The sequence below is a fragment of the Pleurodeles waltl genome, chromosome 5, assembly GCF_031143425.1.
Source record: "Pleurodeles waltl isolate 20211129_DDA chromosome 5, aPleWal1.hap1.20221129, whole genome shotgun sequence".
Classification (NCBI taxonomy): Eukaryota; Metazoa; Chordata; class Amphibia; order Caudata; family Salamandridae; genus Pleurodeles; species Pleurodeles waltl.
Window position 1 is genome coordinate 1,772,307,298 of NC_090444.1, and position 17,616 is coordinate 1,772,324,913.

Genomic DNA, 17,616 nt, shown 5'->3' on the forward strand with positions numbered 1-17,616 from the left:
CGGTCTTTCGGCGGGAAAACACTTCTGCACGACTCTCCACGGCGTGAGGGATCCGTCCTCCAAAGGGGAAGTCTCTAGCCCTTGTCGTTCCTGCAGAAACCAAAGCTTCTACTGTCCAGTAGCAGCTTCTTTGCACCCACAGCTGGCATTTCCTGGGCATCTGCCCATCTCCGACTTTCCACAGGTACCCACGACTGGAAATCCACAGTTGTTGCATTGCTGGTTTGTGTCTTTCCTGCAGAATTCCCCTATCACGACTTCTATGTCCTTTGGGGAACTTTAGTGCACTTTGCACTCACTTTTCAGGGTCTTGGGGTGGGCTATTTTTCTAACCCTTACTATTTTCTAATAGTCCCAGCGACCCTCTACAAGGTCACATAGGTTTGGGGTCCATTCGTGGTTCGCATTCCACTTTTGGAGTATATGGTTTGTGTTGCCCCTATCCCTATGTGTCCCCATTGCATTCTATTGTAACTATACATTGTTTGCACTGTTTTCTAATACTATTACTGCATATTTTGGTATTGTGTACATATATCTTGTGTATATTTGCTATCCTCCTACTGAGGGTACTCACTGAGATACTTTTGGCATATTGTCATAAAAATAAAGTACCTTTATTTTTAGTATATCTGTGTATTGTGTTTTCTTATGATATTGTGCATATGACACTAGTGGTACTGTAGGAGCTTCACTCGTCTCCTAGTTCAGCCTAAGCTGCTCTGCTAAGCTACCATTATCTATCAGCCTATGCTGCTAGACACCCTATACATTAATAAGGGATAACTGGGCCTGGTGCAAGGTGTAAGTACCCCTTGGTACTCACTACAAACCAGTCCAGCCTCCTACACTCGGTCTGGAAGAGACAATGGCTCGTGCGTCTGGGGAAAGGGCCCCTGCCTTTACTGCAGAGGAGTTGGAGAAGCTCGTGGACGGGGTCCTCCCCCAGTGCACGCTACTCTACGGTCCTCCAGACCAACAGGTAAGTATACAGGGAGCACGTTGTATGGGCTATGCCTGTGTGGAGAGGGCTGGTTGTAAGAATGAAGGGGGCAGAGTTCTGCGTGCATGAAGGACTGTGAATGCATGTGCCACATGGCAAGGGTAGGGATGTGGGCCACTCATTTAGATGGTGCAGTTGGTAATGACTTCTCTTCTTCCCCTGTACATGTCATGTAGGTCAGCGCCCACCAGAAGAAGGATATTTGGCGTGCCATCGCCAAGGATGTCCGGACCTTGGGGGTCTACCACAGACGGAGCACCCACTGCCGGAAAAGATGGGAGGACATTCGCCACTGGAGCAAGAAGACGGCGGAGGCTCAGCTGGGGATGGCCTCCCAACGTGGGAGGGGTGCCCGTCGCACCATGACCCCACTGATGTTCCGGATCCTGGCGGTGGCCTACCCTGAGTTGGATGGGCGCTTGAGGGCATCCCAGCAGACACAAGGGGGTGAGTACACTCTCATTCAGCGGACTTTGCGCGCAGTGAAGGTGTCTGGGTGGGGGAGGCGGGCTGTGGGTTTCCCTAGGCCAGGGCGAGTTCCGTAGGCTAGGCCCCTCCGTAATGCAGGCCATGTGGCACCCCACCCCAACTCTGTAGAGTGCCAAGTACAGGTATACATGCCCCTGTGTCATCTATGTGTGCAGATGTCGACCATAGCCATGTAGGCCATATCCCAGGAATTGCATCTGTAGAGCCCAACAGCGCGACGTAGTGCAGGGGGCTGCTGTGTCTGTATTTTCCGCCAACGGTAGCGGTAAGCCATGCACTCAACCTGTCTTTCTTCTGTTTCCCCCCCCTTTTTGTGGTCTCCCTGTTCTTGTGTGCATCAGCATCATCAGGCGGAGGTACAGTGGCACCGGAGCACGAGGGAGCTGCATCCCGCATGGCCATGGAGGGCCACACCACGGACTCGGAATACACCAGTGGGACGGAGGGCGAGGGGAGCTTCACGGCGGTCACAGGATCTGCAACCAGAGACACGGACTCGTCCTCCGATGGGAGCTCCCTTGTGGTGGCGGCAACATCTGTGCCCCCCACTTCTACAGGTACAGCCGCCACCCTCCCTACCAGCACCGCCCTCCCAGCAGCCCCTCAGCCTTCGCCCCGTGCCCGCTCACCCAGGAGGGTGGGCATCACCTTCGCCCCAAGCACCTCAGCCCCTGCCCCTGTCACCTCTTCTGCCCTCAGTGAGGAGGCCATTGACCTCCTCAGGTCCCTCACTGTTGGGCAGTCTACCATTTTGAATGCCATCCAGGGTGTAGAAAGGGAATTGCAACACACAAATGCATTCCTGGAGGGCATTCATTCTGGTCAGGCTGCCCTTCATCGAACCCTGCAAACTCTGGCCTCAGCACTGATGGCAGCCATTGTCCCTGTCTCTAGCCTCCCCCCTCCAACTTCCTCCACCCAGACCCAATCCCCTGTACCCCAGCCTATCCCAAGCACACCATCAGATCAGCCTGCACACACCTCACCACACAAGGGAAGCTCAGGCAAACATAAGCACCACACATCCCACAGGCACTCATGCAAGCATCACACACATACAGACACAGCAACATCCACTGCCTCCACTGTGTCCCCCTCCTAGTCGTCTCCCTCCTCCCTCCCAGTCTCATCTACACTCTCACCTGCATGCACTACCACTACAGCCACTACGTCCCGCACCAGCACACCCACCACCACACCCCGCTCACGTGCAGTCACCACCCCCACTCCCATTTACACGTCCCCTCTGTCCTCTCCCAGTGTGTCTGTGACGTCCCCTCCGAAGATACACAAACGCAGGCACACACCCACCCAACAACCATCCACCTCACGACAGCCTCCAGCGCATGCTCCTTCACCTAAAGTCACCAAACGTACACCTCCTACAACCACTACCTCTTCCTCCACTCCCAAACCCCCTCCAGCTACCCGTCCCAGTGTTCCTAAGAAACTTTTCCTGGCCAAGCTTGACCTCTTTCCCACCCCCCCCCTCCAACTCATAGGTCCCGTACTAGCACCTCGGCCAAAAAATCTACGGGACCAGTTGTGCCTGTTGTCACAGGTATGTGGAGTGCACCGCCCACCAGGCCAGCCAGTGTGGCACGGAGCCACAGCACAGCCAGTCCCCCCCCCCTGTGAAGCACCAGAAGTTGGACAGTGCCCGGCAGGAGAGGGGGAAGACTCCAGCCAGCAAAGCCTCTCACAAGGGTCCCGGGGGGAGTGTCGACTCAGCTGTGACTCCTCCCAAGGTGGGGAAGGGGCAGAAGAAATCTCCAAAGTCTGGGAGGAGCAGCACGATGGAGAAGACCGCCATCATCCCCGCTGGCCAGGAGGCCACCGCCAGAGTCACTGCCCAGGAGGGCAGCCCAATCGTCATTGGCCAGGAGGCCACCGCCAGAGTCACTGCCCAGGAGGGCAGCCCAATCGTCACTGCCCAGGAGGCCAGCCCAATCGTCACTGGCCAGGAGGCCACCGCCAGCCACAGCCCAGCTGGCCCATGAAGGACCGCCAGCCACAGGCCTGCTGGGCAATGAAGGACCGCATTGGCAAGCACAGCTGGACAGGCCAGGGACCGCTGAACAGGGCAAAGACCGCCATGGCAAGCACCGCTGAACAGGTCAGAAACTGCCAACTCAAGCACCGCTGAATAGGGCAAAGACCGCCATGGCAAGCACCGCTGAACAGGGCAAGCATCGCTGAACAGGGCAAGGACCGCCAAGTGAAGCACCGCTGAACAGGGCAAGCACCGCTGAACAGGTCAGAAACCTCAAACTCAAGCACCGCTGAACAGGGCAAAGACCGCCATGGCGAGCACCGCTGAACAGGTCAGAAACTGCCAACTCAAGCACCGCTGAACAAGGCAAAGACTGCCAAGTGAAGCACCGCTGAACAGGGCAAGCAGCGCTGAACAGGTCAGAAACTGCAAACTTAAGCACCGCTGAACAGGGCAAAGACCGCCAAGTGAAGCACCGCTGAACAGGTCAGAAACTCACGCACCGCTGAACAGGGCAAAGACCGCCATGGCAAGCACCGCTGAACAGGTCACAAACTGCCAACTCAAGCACCGCTGAACAGGGCAAAGACCGCCAAGTGAAGCACCGCTGAACAGGGCAAGCACTGCTGAACAGGTCAGAAACTGCAAACTCAAGCACCGCTGAACAGGGCAAAGACCGCCAAGGCGAGCACTGCTAGCCCATTAGCGGCAGGGGCAGTGACGCAACTGGGACAGTCACGGGGTGAGTGCTGCACTCTGGGCACCAGTCCCCCTCCAGAACTAGTGGAGACATGCATCCACTCCGTCTGTCCTGCACAGGATGAAGCACTCTGGGCACCAGTCCCCCTCCAGAACCAGTGGCGACATGCATCCACTCCGTCTGTCCTGCACAGGATGAAGCACTCTGGGCACCAGTCCCCCTCCAGAACCAGTGGAGACATCCATCCACTCCGTCTGTCCTGCACAGGATGAAGCACTCTGGGCACCAGTCCCCCTCCAGAACCAGTGGAGACATGCATCCACTCCGTCTGTCCTGCACAGGATGAAGCACTCTGGGCACCAGTCCCCCTCCAGAACCATTGGAGACATGCATCCACTTAAGAGACTGTGGCTTTGCACTCCCCAGGATAAAGCAGTGGGAAAACCACCCACTTGTGAGACTTGAGAGACTGTGGCTTTGCACTCCCCAGGATAAAGCAGTGGGAAAACCACCCACTGTAGAGACTTGAGAGACTGTGGCTTTGCACTCCCCAGGATGGTACAGTGGGCAAACCACCCACTTGTGAGACTAGAGAGACTGTGGCTTTGCACTCCCCAGGATGGTACAGTGGGCAAACCACCCACTTGTGAGACTTGAGAGACTGTGGCTTTGCACTCCCCAGGATAAAGCAGTGGGCAAACCACCCACTGTAGAGACTTGAGAGACTGTGGCTTTGCACTCCCCAGGATACAGCAGTGGGCAAACCACCCACTGTAGAGACTTGAGAGACTGTGGCTTTGCACTCCCCAGGATACATCAATGGGCATGGAGCCCCCTCGTGGATCTGGCGTGGTGCACTCATCCGGCTGAGGTGCCCCCCCTTCCCTTCCCCCTGAGGTGCCTGTTGTATTTCTATCTGATGCCCCTGCAGTGTTCTCTCCGTTTTGATCAGGTATCTAGTGTGGGCCTCGCCCATGCATTTTGAGCCCAGTGGTCCACGGACAATGAATGGTGCATTACCTGCACTACTAATCGTCGTGTATATTTTGTTTAATGTGTATATATATATATATATGTGTATATATTTGGTTACTGTATTTTGCTATATTACAATGGTACAACTCATTTCCTTTGGTCTTTGCATTCTTCCGGGGGGGTTGGGGGTTGTTACTGTAATGTTTGGATATGCATTGGTGTGTGTGTTGTAGTGGGTGAGGGTCGGGGTGGGGTGTTGAGTGTGTGTGTCCCTGTGTTTTTCCCTCCCCCTCCCCTATGTCGTAGGTGCAGTACTCACCGTTGTCTTTGCTGCCGGCGTTGATGCTCCTCGTAGATGAGCAGGTAGACTATCGCAGGGAGAATATGGAGTTCCGACTCCATGGTGCCCTCCTTCCTCATAGAGTGTGTAGAGGTGAGCGTTTTCCCTTTGAAATGGCTGTTTCCGCCGTGTTTTTATCCGCGGTGAATCCGCCCCGGAAAAGGTGGCGGATTGGTAGGTTGTGATACTGTGGGCGGTACATTGTCCTCCGCCTGTCTGTTGGCAGTGACCGCCAAGCTGTTTGTCTGTACCGCCATGGCGGTCGGAGTGTTAAAGTGGCTGTCTTTGTTGGTGGTTTCCGCCACGGTCATAATTCCAATTTTTTTACCGCCGGCCTGTTGGCGGTTTTACCGTCGCTTTAACACCGACCGCCAGGGTTGTAATGACCCCCACAGTGTTAAATATATGAATTGTCCAAGATTTACTAAAAAATACAGTTCCTTGAAGTCGATAGCTCAACAGTTCAGGCCAGCCGTGGCGTTGCGGGCCAGCTACAGTGTCAGGAAGACCCGCAAAAAAGTACTTTTGGAATTGTAGGGCATCATGATCCTCGCAGTGAGCTCTGGAGAGCGGCGTTGCTGGCGTCGCGGTGTCGGTTCCGGATTCGGTGCGGGAGTCATCGGACCCTTGAAGTCACATACGTGCGGATCGAACTCCGGGCTGATGAAGTCAGGAGTGCTGGCGTGGATGGTGTTGGGGCTGCAGTGTGAAGCAGGACGATGCAACGTGCAGTGCCCACAGGTCACGGTGCAGGCAGCGTCGTCGTCGTTGTGGAAGCACTGTTGTCGGTATGCCTGGTGATGACACTGGAGTCGATGGTGCTGGCATTGCTGGACCAAGGCTGTGGTGCGGGATGGGACGGTGCTTCGTGCTCCTCATGAGCCCTCTCCACAGGCCACGGTGCAGGCAGCGGTGCCAGTGTCAGCAGGAGCGGCAGCGTCGGGGATGCCCAGGCTGCGGTGTAAGCAGGCGATGCCGGAGTGTGGGGCCCACAGGTCGCAGTGCGAGCAGCGGCTCACTGATGACGGCTTCGGAGACACCAGGGTCGCAGCGCGAAGTGGGGCAATTCGACTCCATGCTGCGTCGGCAGGCCATGGTGCGGGCCAGCGCTTCGCTGGCGGCACTGCAGTGGTTTTTCCTCTTGAACAGCACAAAACATGCAGTTCCCAGTGCTGCAGGTCGAGGAAGCTGAAGCCTTTGGTGTCCCTGAGACTTCAAAAAGGAGGCAAGCTCTACTCCAAGCCCTTTCTCAAGCAGGACACACAGCAAAGTTCACCCTTTGCACTCTTTTCAGGCAGAAGCAGCAACTGCAGGCCAGTCCAGCAAAGTCCAGCAAAGCAAAGGGACAGTACTCCTCCTCCAGCTCTTCAGCACTTCTCCTGGGCAGAGGTTCCTCTTGATTCCAGAAAGATTCTAAAAGGCTGGGGTTTTGGGCCTTCTCATACCCCTTTCTGCCTTTGCAGTTGGCAAACTTCAAAGCAAAGTCTCAAGTGTTTGCAAGATCCATCCTTGTCCAGGCCAGGCCCCAGACACACTCCAGGGGGTTAGAGACTGCATTGTGTGAGGGCAGGCACAGTCCTTTCAGGTGTGAGTGACCACTCCTCCCCTCCCTTCCAGCACAGATGGCTCATCAGGATATGCAGGCTACACTCCAGCCTCCTTTGTGTCACTGTCTAGAGGAGAGGTGTGAATAGCCCAACTGTCAAACTGACCCAGATGGGGAATTAACAAACAAGCAGAGTCACATAATGGATTAAGCAAGAAAATGCCTACTTTCCAAAAATGGCATTTTCAAACTAACAATCTAAAAAACAACTGCACTAAAAGACGTATTTTTAAATTGTGAGCTCAGAGACCCTAAACTTCATATTTCGATCTGCTCTCAAAGGGAATCTGAGCTTTAAAGTTATTTAAAGGCAGCCCCTATGTCAACCTAATAAAGAGATAGGCATTGCAACAGTGAAAAACAAATTTGGCAGTATTACACTGTTAGGACATGTAAAACACACCAGTACATGCCCTTCCTTAAACATACATTGCACCGTGGCCATGGGGCTACCTAGGAACTACCTTAGGGGTGCCTTTCATGTATAAAAAGGGAAGGTTTAGGCCTGGCAAGTGGGTATACTTGCCAAGTCTAATTGGCAGTTTAAAACTGCACACACAGATACTGCAGTGGCAGGTCTGAGCCATGGTTACAGGGCTACTAATGTGAGTGACACAACCAGTGCTGCAGGCTCAGTAGTAGCATTTGATTTACAGGCCCTGGGCACCTCTATTGCACTTTAGTACGGACTTACCAGTAAATCAAATATGCCAATCATAGATAAACCGATCAACAGTACAATTTCTATAGGGAGCACTTGCACTTTAGCAGTGATAGGTAGTGGTAAAGTGCGCATAGACAATAAACCAACAAAAACAGAACCGAAAAAAATAGGAGGAAGAAGGCAAAAAGTTTGGGGCTAACCCTGCAAAAAAGGCCATTTCCACCAAATGAGTTAATCAAGTATCTTTGTTGCTATCTTACTGATCAAAATAGTTGGCTACAACATCTCTGGCTTGCTCAATTCAGCTATAATAACTCTCTTCACAGCACTACAGGACTGACACCAATCTTTAGCTTGCAAGGATATCACCCCACAATACAGACTAATCTGTTGCCTACACCTATGGAGATTCCAACAGCTACACACAGACTCCAAGGAGAATGGAAAAGATAAAGCAGTATGTCCAGAATGCTAACACCAATATAAATTGCAAGCTGGTAAGAAGAGAAAAAGAAAACCTAAATTATTCACCTGGATTTATGTTAAGGCTTTCAACTAAATATCTCCAAGTGCATGAGAGACATGGGGTGTACCCCGGTTCTTAGGTTTTTATAAGGTACAGAAGCATGTCAATCCAGTGGCGGTAAGGTTGACGCCCCCTTTTTCATTACATGTGAGCTCTGTATTTCATGTCTCCCTTTTAAAGCCTGGTGTTCTGGGCACAGGGATTCAGAAAGGACCTCCCTTAGTTATGGTTGAGTCTGAACCTGAATATGAGATAAAGGCTATTAGATGCTCGCATTATCTGGGGTAAACTGCACTATTTATTGGATTGGAGGTAATGTGGTCCGGAGGAGAGGTCATGGGAGACGATGCTTCTCAAGTCCATGCCCCTCGCCCGATTATGCCATTTCACCATCATCATCTATTTGAGCCTGGTCCTGAGACAACAGGACAAGAAAGGTTGGAATCGCAGGTGGTTGTTGCATTAACAAATGCTTCTCTGCATTTGATTTCCCCAATTACTGCTGTACGCACTCAGGAAACAAGAAAGGATTCAGTATAATTGAACTTCTGCACATGCGTGGTAGACATGTCGTGTATACCATTGGATCTGCAGTGTAGTGGTTCAGTCAGTTCACATGCTACATTGTGGTGACTATTTAAAACAGAGTTGGAACAGAGATCTGTGCTTCCAACTGTTATTTCTCTGCCAGCTGCTGAAGGAGGGTGCCATAATCGCTGCCTTTCCTGATTTTTTGCTTCAAGGATTCTTGACTGCTCATCTGGAGGAAACCAGGTTTTGTTTTTTCTGCTAATTATGTAAGGATTGTTCCAGTTTCCGGATGCAATATTCTTTTGTTTATCTTGTGAGTGGGACACTATAACTCATGAAGTGCTGCTTATTACTTCAAAAATTGATGCAGCCTGTTAAAGAAGATAATCTTTGTGTTTATTTTTCATGATTTAAAGAGATTGGAACTCAAAATGTGTTATCGACACACGTAAATTCTAGTTGTATTCTGAAAGGATCAATAGGGCCATCTAGTGACCAAAGTTAGAACTGTAGTAGGACTTAAGAAAATGAACAAAGATCAGCATTTGGACCTATTTTGTTTTAAGGAAGAAACCTATAGCAGAGTGTGAAATAACAGTTAAGCAATTATTGTGGACATAAAAGAGATGTCGTTGACATAGAAAATTATATTCTAATCGCCAGGTAACCATACAAAGGAATTGTTGCACACATGCTTTAAAATGATATATTAATGTCACTCTCACATTCTAAGTTAATGATTCCTATTACCTTTGTTTTCTAGATACAAACCTGCATATACACATCTCTACAGGGAGGCAGGCAGGCAAGAAATAGTGTGTCAACCAATAGGTGGGTGTTTGTAGTGGGCCCTTTTCTCTTTCTACTATAAGAATATTCTAATTGTGGGTTTGCAACTCAGGGTCGGCATTGGCTAAATTGCCGACATCAACCAGATTTAAGAAGACATCCGTGCTCTCTTCAATGCACACACCTTTGTTGGTATTGCAACGAAGCAACACGGGACGCAGATTGCTATTATGCAGGATACCGGTTAGTTTTGAAGGCGTTACGGCTAGCTTGTCTTGGGGGTGCCCCATTGATTTTCATTACTCATTGGCCACATAGTTATGTGGGACATTCCTCTTTTATACTATCATGGACAAGACATATTCTTGTGGATATGGTTTTCTGACTTTATTATACTTTCGATATTGATTCAGGTTTGAATATTCTCTCTCATATCATGACTTTATTTAATATCGGTGATACATTTTCTTATGTGACTTTCTATTTGTGGCCTGACATTGTTATGGCCAAGCACTCTGAACAACATATAGAGGTTAGTTTCATTTGTGACGTGATGTATCTATATGGAGTTAAATTGCACTTTGTAGGGAACCAGGTTTTATGTTATCGTGACGGTTTAGATATTTTGCTTAGATTGGATTACGGTTCCTTTGATAAGAAGGATATGATAAATAAAGGCCATAACATGGCCTGTATCAGCTACTAATATGTGCATACATGTTCTTTTCATTTATTTGTAGGACCATCTATAAGCTGATGAACTAAAATTATATTATCAAAAAAATGAAAATCAGTTGCGGTTTTTCTTTGTACAATGAACAAGCTTAGTGCGGACAATACCAAGGTTAGTGGGGTACTGGATTTTGAATATAGGTAACACATATGGTCTACATTTTGACAGTTGGTGATTGGATCTCTTCCCCTGTTTCTCTGTCATTTAGAGATTTGAATATCATTTGGAGATACAAGTGGTAAATGGAGAGATTAAGGTACTTTCCCTTCAAAACTCTTTTTGGGGGTTACATAGGTCTCTCTTTTACACTTAAAAATAGTGACTCACCTTCACATTCATATCAAATTTCATCCCTATTACTCATACTTACTTTATCATTTTATTAATCTCAAAGACTAATTTGGGATGTAGGTTCTCCATGGCACTTTTTCTATTTCCAACACACTTTTGGTGCAGGTTGACTAACTGTGATCCTTTCTTTAGTCTTTGGAGTTGTTTTTCAGATTTTGTATTTTTAAATTATTAATGTAATATTTTTGAATTATGATTTATCAGCCTTGAAGAAGTCCAATGTGTGGACGAAACACGTGTCGACTGATGTTACATGTGGATTCGACAAAATATCATCCGGTCCTTTGACTCATAGTTTATTTCTGTGTTAGATTATGGACTTTTATTGTATCTATTTACATTATGTCTTTTATGTTGATTGGTTGTCAACTGTAGGGGTTTAGTGTTGTATGTTATTTATTATTGTCACCAATTTTTGAAATAAATATTTTCATTATATAAAATTATGAGAACCTACATTGCTTGAGGTCAATAATATATGAATGTAGGTGGATTGTGGACAGTCTATCACAATTTACTAATTAAATAGTCATATTTGACTTTTTGATTATCAATACTTTAGAAAAAAGAAAGAAAGAAAGAAAAAAATTGTTGTCCTCCGCTAGTACATTTTGTTTGGTTCTATTGTTACGGTCTTTTCTTTGAAAGACCGGAAAGCACATCAGGGCAACAATGTGCATTAGTGTATGAGCACTACCTAACAGCATTTATACTTGGGTAAATTAGGAAATGTGCATTGATACTGTTGCTTAGTGTTGCCAAATTTGTTTTTCTCTTACCCAAGACTTCGACTCCAAGATTTGTACCCTTTTTCTCCACGTATACAAGGGTTCCAAAGAAAAGGATTGATTGTTTCTGAAGGGCCTGCCAGGACAGACTGTTAGATGTGACGGGATGTGATTGAACTCTCACTAAAATTTTAGAACTGGCTGAAAAGGTCAAATCTTTGGGCAGTCTTATGTTGGATGTGTAGTCCAGAGCTGGGCTCAGTATGTTGGGCACGGCCGAAAGTGTTTATTTTTCAGTCAGCAGTAGCTCCATATAGTCGTATCAATCATATGCAATGTACAATAATAGCGTTTGATCAAGCATACACAGCCAACACGTGTTTCGTCACACAGTGACTTTTTCAAGGCTAAGATGTTACTAAGCTATATCCACGTCCGGCTAGATCAAAACTGTAAGAAAGCTTTATCAAAGTTTGAAGAACGAAGAAGTTTGATGTACGTGTACTTCAAATGGATCCTAACTTCTGGTATATGTCACAACTATGGAGTATAACTGTGATGAAACATGTGTTGGCTGTGTACAACATGCCAACATTTTAGAAGAGAAAAATGGGAGATTTCAAGAAAAAAATAGAGAGAATATATTTCCCCCACAGACGTCTATTAGGGCCTAAAATGGGTTACTGTTAGTTATGGAATTTGCAAGTCTGTTGCTACAGGATCAGATATTAGATAAGCAAATGTATGTTTTTTTTCCTTACCTGTCAGGAGCACGGAGAAAGCACTAGCGCAGGCAGAGAGAGTGTGATACAAGTGCTGTGCACTGGCCTGCAGGAGCAGGTTACTGCCACTTCATACTCTGAGTTACACAAGAGCATGCCCTGACAGCTGAAGCCCACCTGCTGCTGTTCTGAGATACCACCAGCCCTCATGGCTATGCCTAGCCTATCATGCCTATGCCATCATTTGTACAGGTCTCTGCTTTTGCTCCTCTCTTTCCCCCAGGACTCCTGAAGCACAGGCATACATGCCAACCCTCCTGATTAAGGCAGGAGGCTACCGATTTCAAGGCTATTCTCCTGCCTCCGATTCCTGCATGCGGAAACACAATTCAGATTTGTTTATAAAACTGCCAAATATAAAGTGTTGATGTCTGTCACATATGTTCCAATGCCCCCTCCAAGAATTACATCTGACATTGGAGGTTAATGCTTTGCTCTTAATTCTTGGAGGGGGAAATTAGAGCATGTGACAGGTCTCTTCATTGTACATGGCAGTTTTACATAGCGCAAAGAAAAACAGAGTTTAGAACTCTGTTTTTCTTTGGGCTATGTCATACATGCCAACAAACTCTATTCAGGCGGGAGACTCTGGATTTTTTAAAGCAAAAAATAGCTTTATTTTATCTGTCTCCCACCTGAAATTGCGCCTCATTCACTAGAACCCAATAGGAGTCGTACATTCACACATATGTTTTTTTTTTTTTAACTCTCCCACTTTACTCTTCCAAAATGTTGGCATGTATGCTATTTTATTAAGCTGCCAAAAATGACATGCTTATTGTCACCATACTTACAATTGACCTGATTCAGGCAGATTGCCTCTGCTTTAATAAAAGTCAATGGGGAATACATTCTCCCAACTATTTTATATGGTCAAGAGCAAAGTGCTCGGTCCCTGGTGTAATCTCTTCATGCGCTTGTAACCATGCCCATGTCACTCCCATCAGTTTGGTTGGGTCATGGGCTTTCCTTTTAAAATGTGCTTGATTTCGTTAGTGAAAGTCATGCATACATCATGCCTTTTTCCAGTGTTTATCCCTCCTCAAGTGCACCGACCTTCGAGGCTTAATGTTTTCCGTATGGTTTCTGGAGTTCTTTTTCTCTTTATTTCACAGCAAGATCTTGCTGGGCAGTAGTCTAGCGTTTGCACTTTTGCCGGTTACATGGATAATTGCACTTTTGCCGATATGTTTCACTGCAAGCGAACTGGTTTCCTTTTGTATGTCTGCTTTGCGCTGATGGCGGCCGTCAGCTCGTTTTTGTGAAACTTTTACTTTTCAGTTTATGTGGCAAAAAAAGTCTGGTTAGATATGTGAAACTGTTTTACTTTTCATTTTCAATTTATGTGGCAAGAAAAGTCCGGTTAGGAGTTTACAACGCTACTAGCTCTAACTCGAGCAAACGCGAGACCCATTGCTTTGCAAATGCTTGTTATAAAATGCCTGTATGCTAACCTGAAATGATTTACATTTGGCATTGTGACCTAGGGTTTGTTTGGATACGTGGAAACGTTCCCATTTCAAGATGGCCGCCACGGATGACTGCTGACCTCTTGCGAGCTGCTCTGCTATTGGCTAGTATGTCTTCTCTGTCTATTACGTCGAGGTCATGTGCCTGGTTTTGACATTACTGTAGACCCGCGTGCAGAGCCCTGGTACCAACTGGAGCAGTGATGTCCTCGTCAGAGGGGTTAGCAGAGCGTTTATAGCAAGCATGCTGCAGTGTGGCAGGAAGCTGTTCACGCCAGCCCCCTGCAGGGCTCTGTTGCTGCACCGTGCCGCCGGGGGCCTGCCAGAAGGGAGTGAATGGGTCTCCCCTTTGCAGGCGCTCTGCCGTTTGGCAGCAGCCTTCTACTCCGCCTCGTCCCAGAGTGGTGGAGGAGGGGACGGCGGGGCTGGTGATGGCTGTGCTTCGGGTCAGCCCCCTTCGGATTCTTCTCCATCCCCTGCTCTGCAGAGAAGCAGGCTGAGGCGGAGAAGGGGTTCCCTCTCTCCACTAGAACGGCTGAGCCAGCTCATCCCCGCAGAGATGCTTTCCGAAGAGGTAACAGACCTCAGAGCAGCAGGGCACCTGGAGCACACCAGCGTCGACTCCCAGCGCTTGCCTGCTGCACCTGAGCACACTGGTGCACAAGCCCCCCCTGCAGGAACACAGCCCCCAGTACACGAAAGACGAGTGTGGCCGGGCAGCATATCCCAGGACCTTAATGCGGGAGTACAGACACGCATGGATGAAACACTCCGGACTAACAGCATCGCTCAGCCTTTCCAAGTAGGACCAGGGGTCAGCACTGAGCCCCCAACGGACGAAGAGCACCTGGATTATCCACCTTTGGTTGGTCAAGGCTCTGACTTCAAAGTGGGGGATTTGTGCCTGGCTGAGTACCACAGGAAATACTATTTGGAGTTTAAAAAGATGTTTGCACTGACGGAAACGAACAAGCTGTTGAGTAACTGGGGGATGGTCCATCACAAGGATATTACAGGGAAGCAGCCTGGACAGATGCTGAAGTCTTCGACTGGATTTCCCTTGTTGTTCAGGAGACCTACTTTAGAAGAATTTGTCTTATTTATGAAAAGGGGGCCTACAATTTCGTATCCAAAGGTGACATGTTTGCGTGCTCAGTAATGATTTCACAACTCTTTACTCTGTTTAGATTCCATAATTTGTTTGGCAATTTACCGCAGTGTTCAGATTCCGCTTGCTGTAAGAAATCAAGAGATAAGTATTAATCATAAACTCTTATAGGGGGAGTAGGCTTCGTTGCAGGTGATTCAGAATAAAAAACAAAAACAGAATCAAGAAAGCCAAAGAAAACTTAAACACAAACCTGTTTTTTTAATGCTTCTATATGAATGGCTTTGCCAGGATGTTCAATTTATTCTGGTGAACACCTTCCATATCATATAGCAATAACATTCAATGCATTTGTCTTTGTTATTGTGTGTGTTTTTTTTTTTTTTTTTTTTTTTTTTTTTTTTTTTGCAGCCTCAAATAGATAACTTGTTTACTTTTTATGCGGAGATGGCGCATATCCCTTTATTACTCCTACTTATCTACAATGTCTTTGTCTTATTTGTGGAAGAGAACCCCCATATAAGCTTTTCATTTTTTCTCCTTTATGCTTTTCCCCACCGGTCCCTCTCCCCTTCTTCCTCAATTATGCTTATTCGTTACACAGTACCTACACGCCTCTTTATACCAGAGTACACCTATACCTTCCTATTCATTATCATATCTACCTATATTATAGTATCCATTCCCACCCACTCTTCATTATTCCTGCTCATTTTTCTTTTGACCTATTAGCTTGGACTTTTGCCTCCCCTTGACCCACTTTCTGGTGTTTTTTTTAGATGAACTAGTTTCTTCTGTTTGAAAATTCATCAAAATGGAGTTTCACAGGCTTGGGGTTGGTAAAATGTGTTATTCATTTTGCTATAACTCCGAAATGAGCTAATCATGGATGCCGCTTCTAGGCATTTGCATCATACTATTGCGTAAAGTGACTTTGGCGTAGTTCTACAAGATTAGCTTTCCCCCCCCAAGGGTGACACAGGTGAACTCAGTTCAATGCACCAGCGCCGAATGTGAAAGACAGGTTACTGTAGCCTCGCAGAACCACACCCAGTACATTGTTAAAGTAGACCAGGGGTCTCCAACCTTTTCTGTAGCAAGAGCTGCTTATGTTCAATGAAAGTTACCTTAGTAGCCACCCTATGCAATACTACCAACAGTGATCACCTCATTGCATCACGCGTGGCTGCGAGCAGTAATTTAAAAAAAGTTGTTTGCCAATTTAGAATGCCTTTATATAGGTAATACATAACGGCCATAGCTGCAGTGCTTGTGGCACCAAGGTAATTTTAGTAATAAAACTCCCCAACGCCACAGTATGCATCAATGTATCCGGTTGAAAAGGGTCTTGGAAATTCAACTATTTTTCTCAAGACGCCATGGAATATGTTCAGAAAATACACACATTTTCATCCTGAATACATACTTTTGAGTTTTGTTATAAATATATCAATTAGTAGGCTGGGGTGGACACAGGAGAGCTACTCAAAGATAGCTGGAGAGCTACCAGAGGCCCACAAGCTACTGGCTGGAGAAGCCAACCAATTTTGATATATATACACACACAGCAATAAGAATAGACACTTTTAACTAAGAGCATTTATTACAACAGGACTAATCTGTTTCTGAGTACATCCAAAATGACTACTCAGGATATCATACGAATAGCAAGAAGGCATGTTGTGAGCAATGAGAATAAAATGAACATCTCTAACATGTTTAAAATGTAATTTACACTGTAAAGCCTACTTTTATGTGCTACATTGAGAGAGCATGGAAAGTAGAGCAACATGTTGTCTAGAGTTTCTTAAGGAGAAGAGATGCACTGCATACTTTGTTGTCAGCAAATGCTGTCGTTATCAGCAGAGGCGTGAAGGCAGTTCCCAGCGAAGGGCAAACATGCGCTGTGGTAGCGGGCTTCTTCTGGGACTTGGCTTCATCAGTAGCAGGTGAGATGTAGCATCTTCGAAGTGTGCTGGCAGTAGGTGAGAACATCTGGCAGACTCTCGTGTGATAATCTACACGAAGCACCTCTCCTGACAAATGGTCAAGTGGCAGCTCTTAAATACTAAATCTTATCAGCGATTGAAATTTCTGGCATAAGAGTAGGAATGTTTAACATAGATTATGTGCCTAAAGGCGTGCGTCCCGTTCGTTTTCTTATGAACATATAAGGTGAAAGAATGTCAATTTAGACTACACTGTTTTGGTTATATGTCTGTATTTGTTCTTAGTTGACCTTGACATAGTGATAAGTAGACCCTTGTCCCAGGCTGATGTCGCATTAGGTGTCATATTAGTCAAAAGACTTGACATTTTGACAGTTCTTAGAAAGACCAGGTCAGACAACATCTGCATCAATGGCAGACATGACAATGATTCTGCATACATTGATGAAAGTGGTAACTACCATTACCTAAAATTGAGAAGATGGTGGCTTTCATTACCTAAGATGGATTCGGGCCTCCTTAAAAATGCAGTCAGGCCTTAGGACTTCACATCAGTGCTTCCCTGTATGAATCCCGTTGTGGCAACAATCTTGATTCAGCTTTTTAACCCTCGGTTATCACTTTAACATGTGATTGCATCAACCGCAATATGCTCATCTCCTTTAGTCTTGCTTAAAGCTTTAGCCTCCATGCAAGCAATGGTAATAAACCCCTAATTATACAATTTCTAAGCATAAAGCTTATAGTAAAGCTTCAAGGCTTCAGGTCCTAAGTTAAGTGCCTTCTTAATTGCACGTCATATGTTTTGAAGATGTGGCATCTTTCTACCTAATTGACTCTTTGAAATTATTTTAGGCCTGTGAGTTATTGTGAGCAACAT

At 46.9% G+C, this 17,616-nt stretch overlaps 1 protein-coding gene across 1 annotated transcript in view; it reads left to right on the forward strand.

Moving 5' to 3' along the window:
* The first annotated feature begins 13,810 nt into the window (after positions 1-13,810).
* TRMT61B (tRNA methyltransferase 61B) overlaps positions 13,811-17,616 on the forward strand; it is a 112,848-nt gene continuing 109,042 nt past the window's right edge. Inside the window, exon 1 of the mRNA XM_069236210.1 lies at positions 13,811-14,814. Within this exon, the coding sequence (XP_069092311.1) occupies positions 13,924-14,814 (891 nt within the window). The 5' untranslated portion in view covers positions 13,811-13,923. The remainder of the gene's footprint in view (positions 14,815-17,616) is intronic.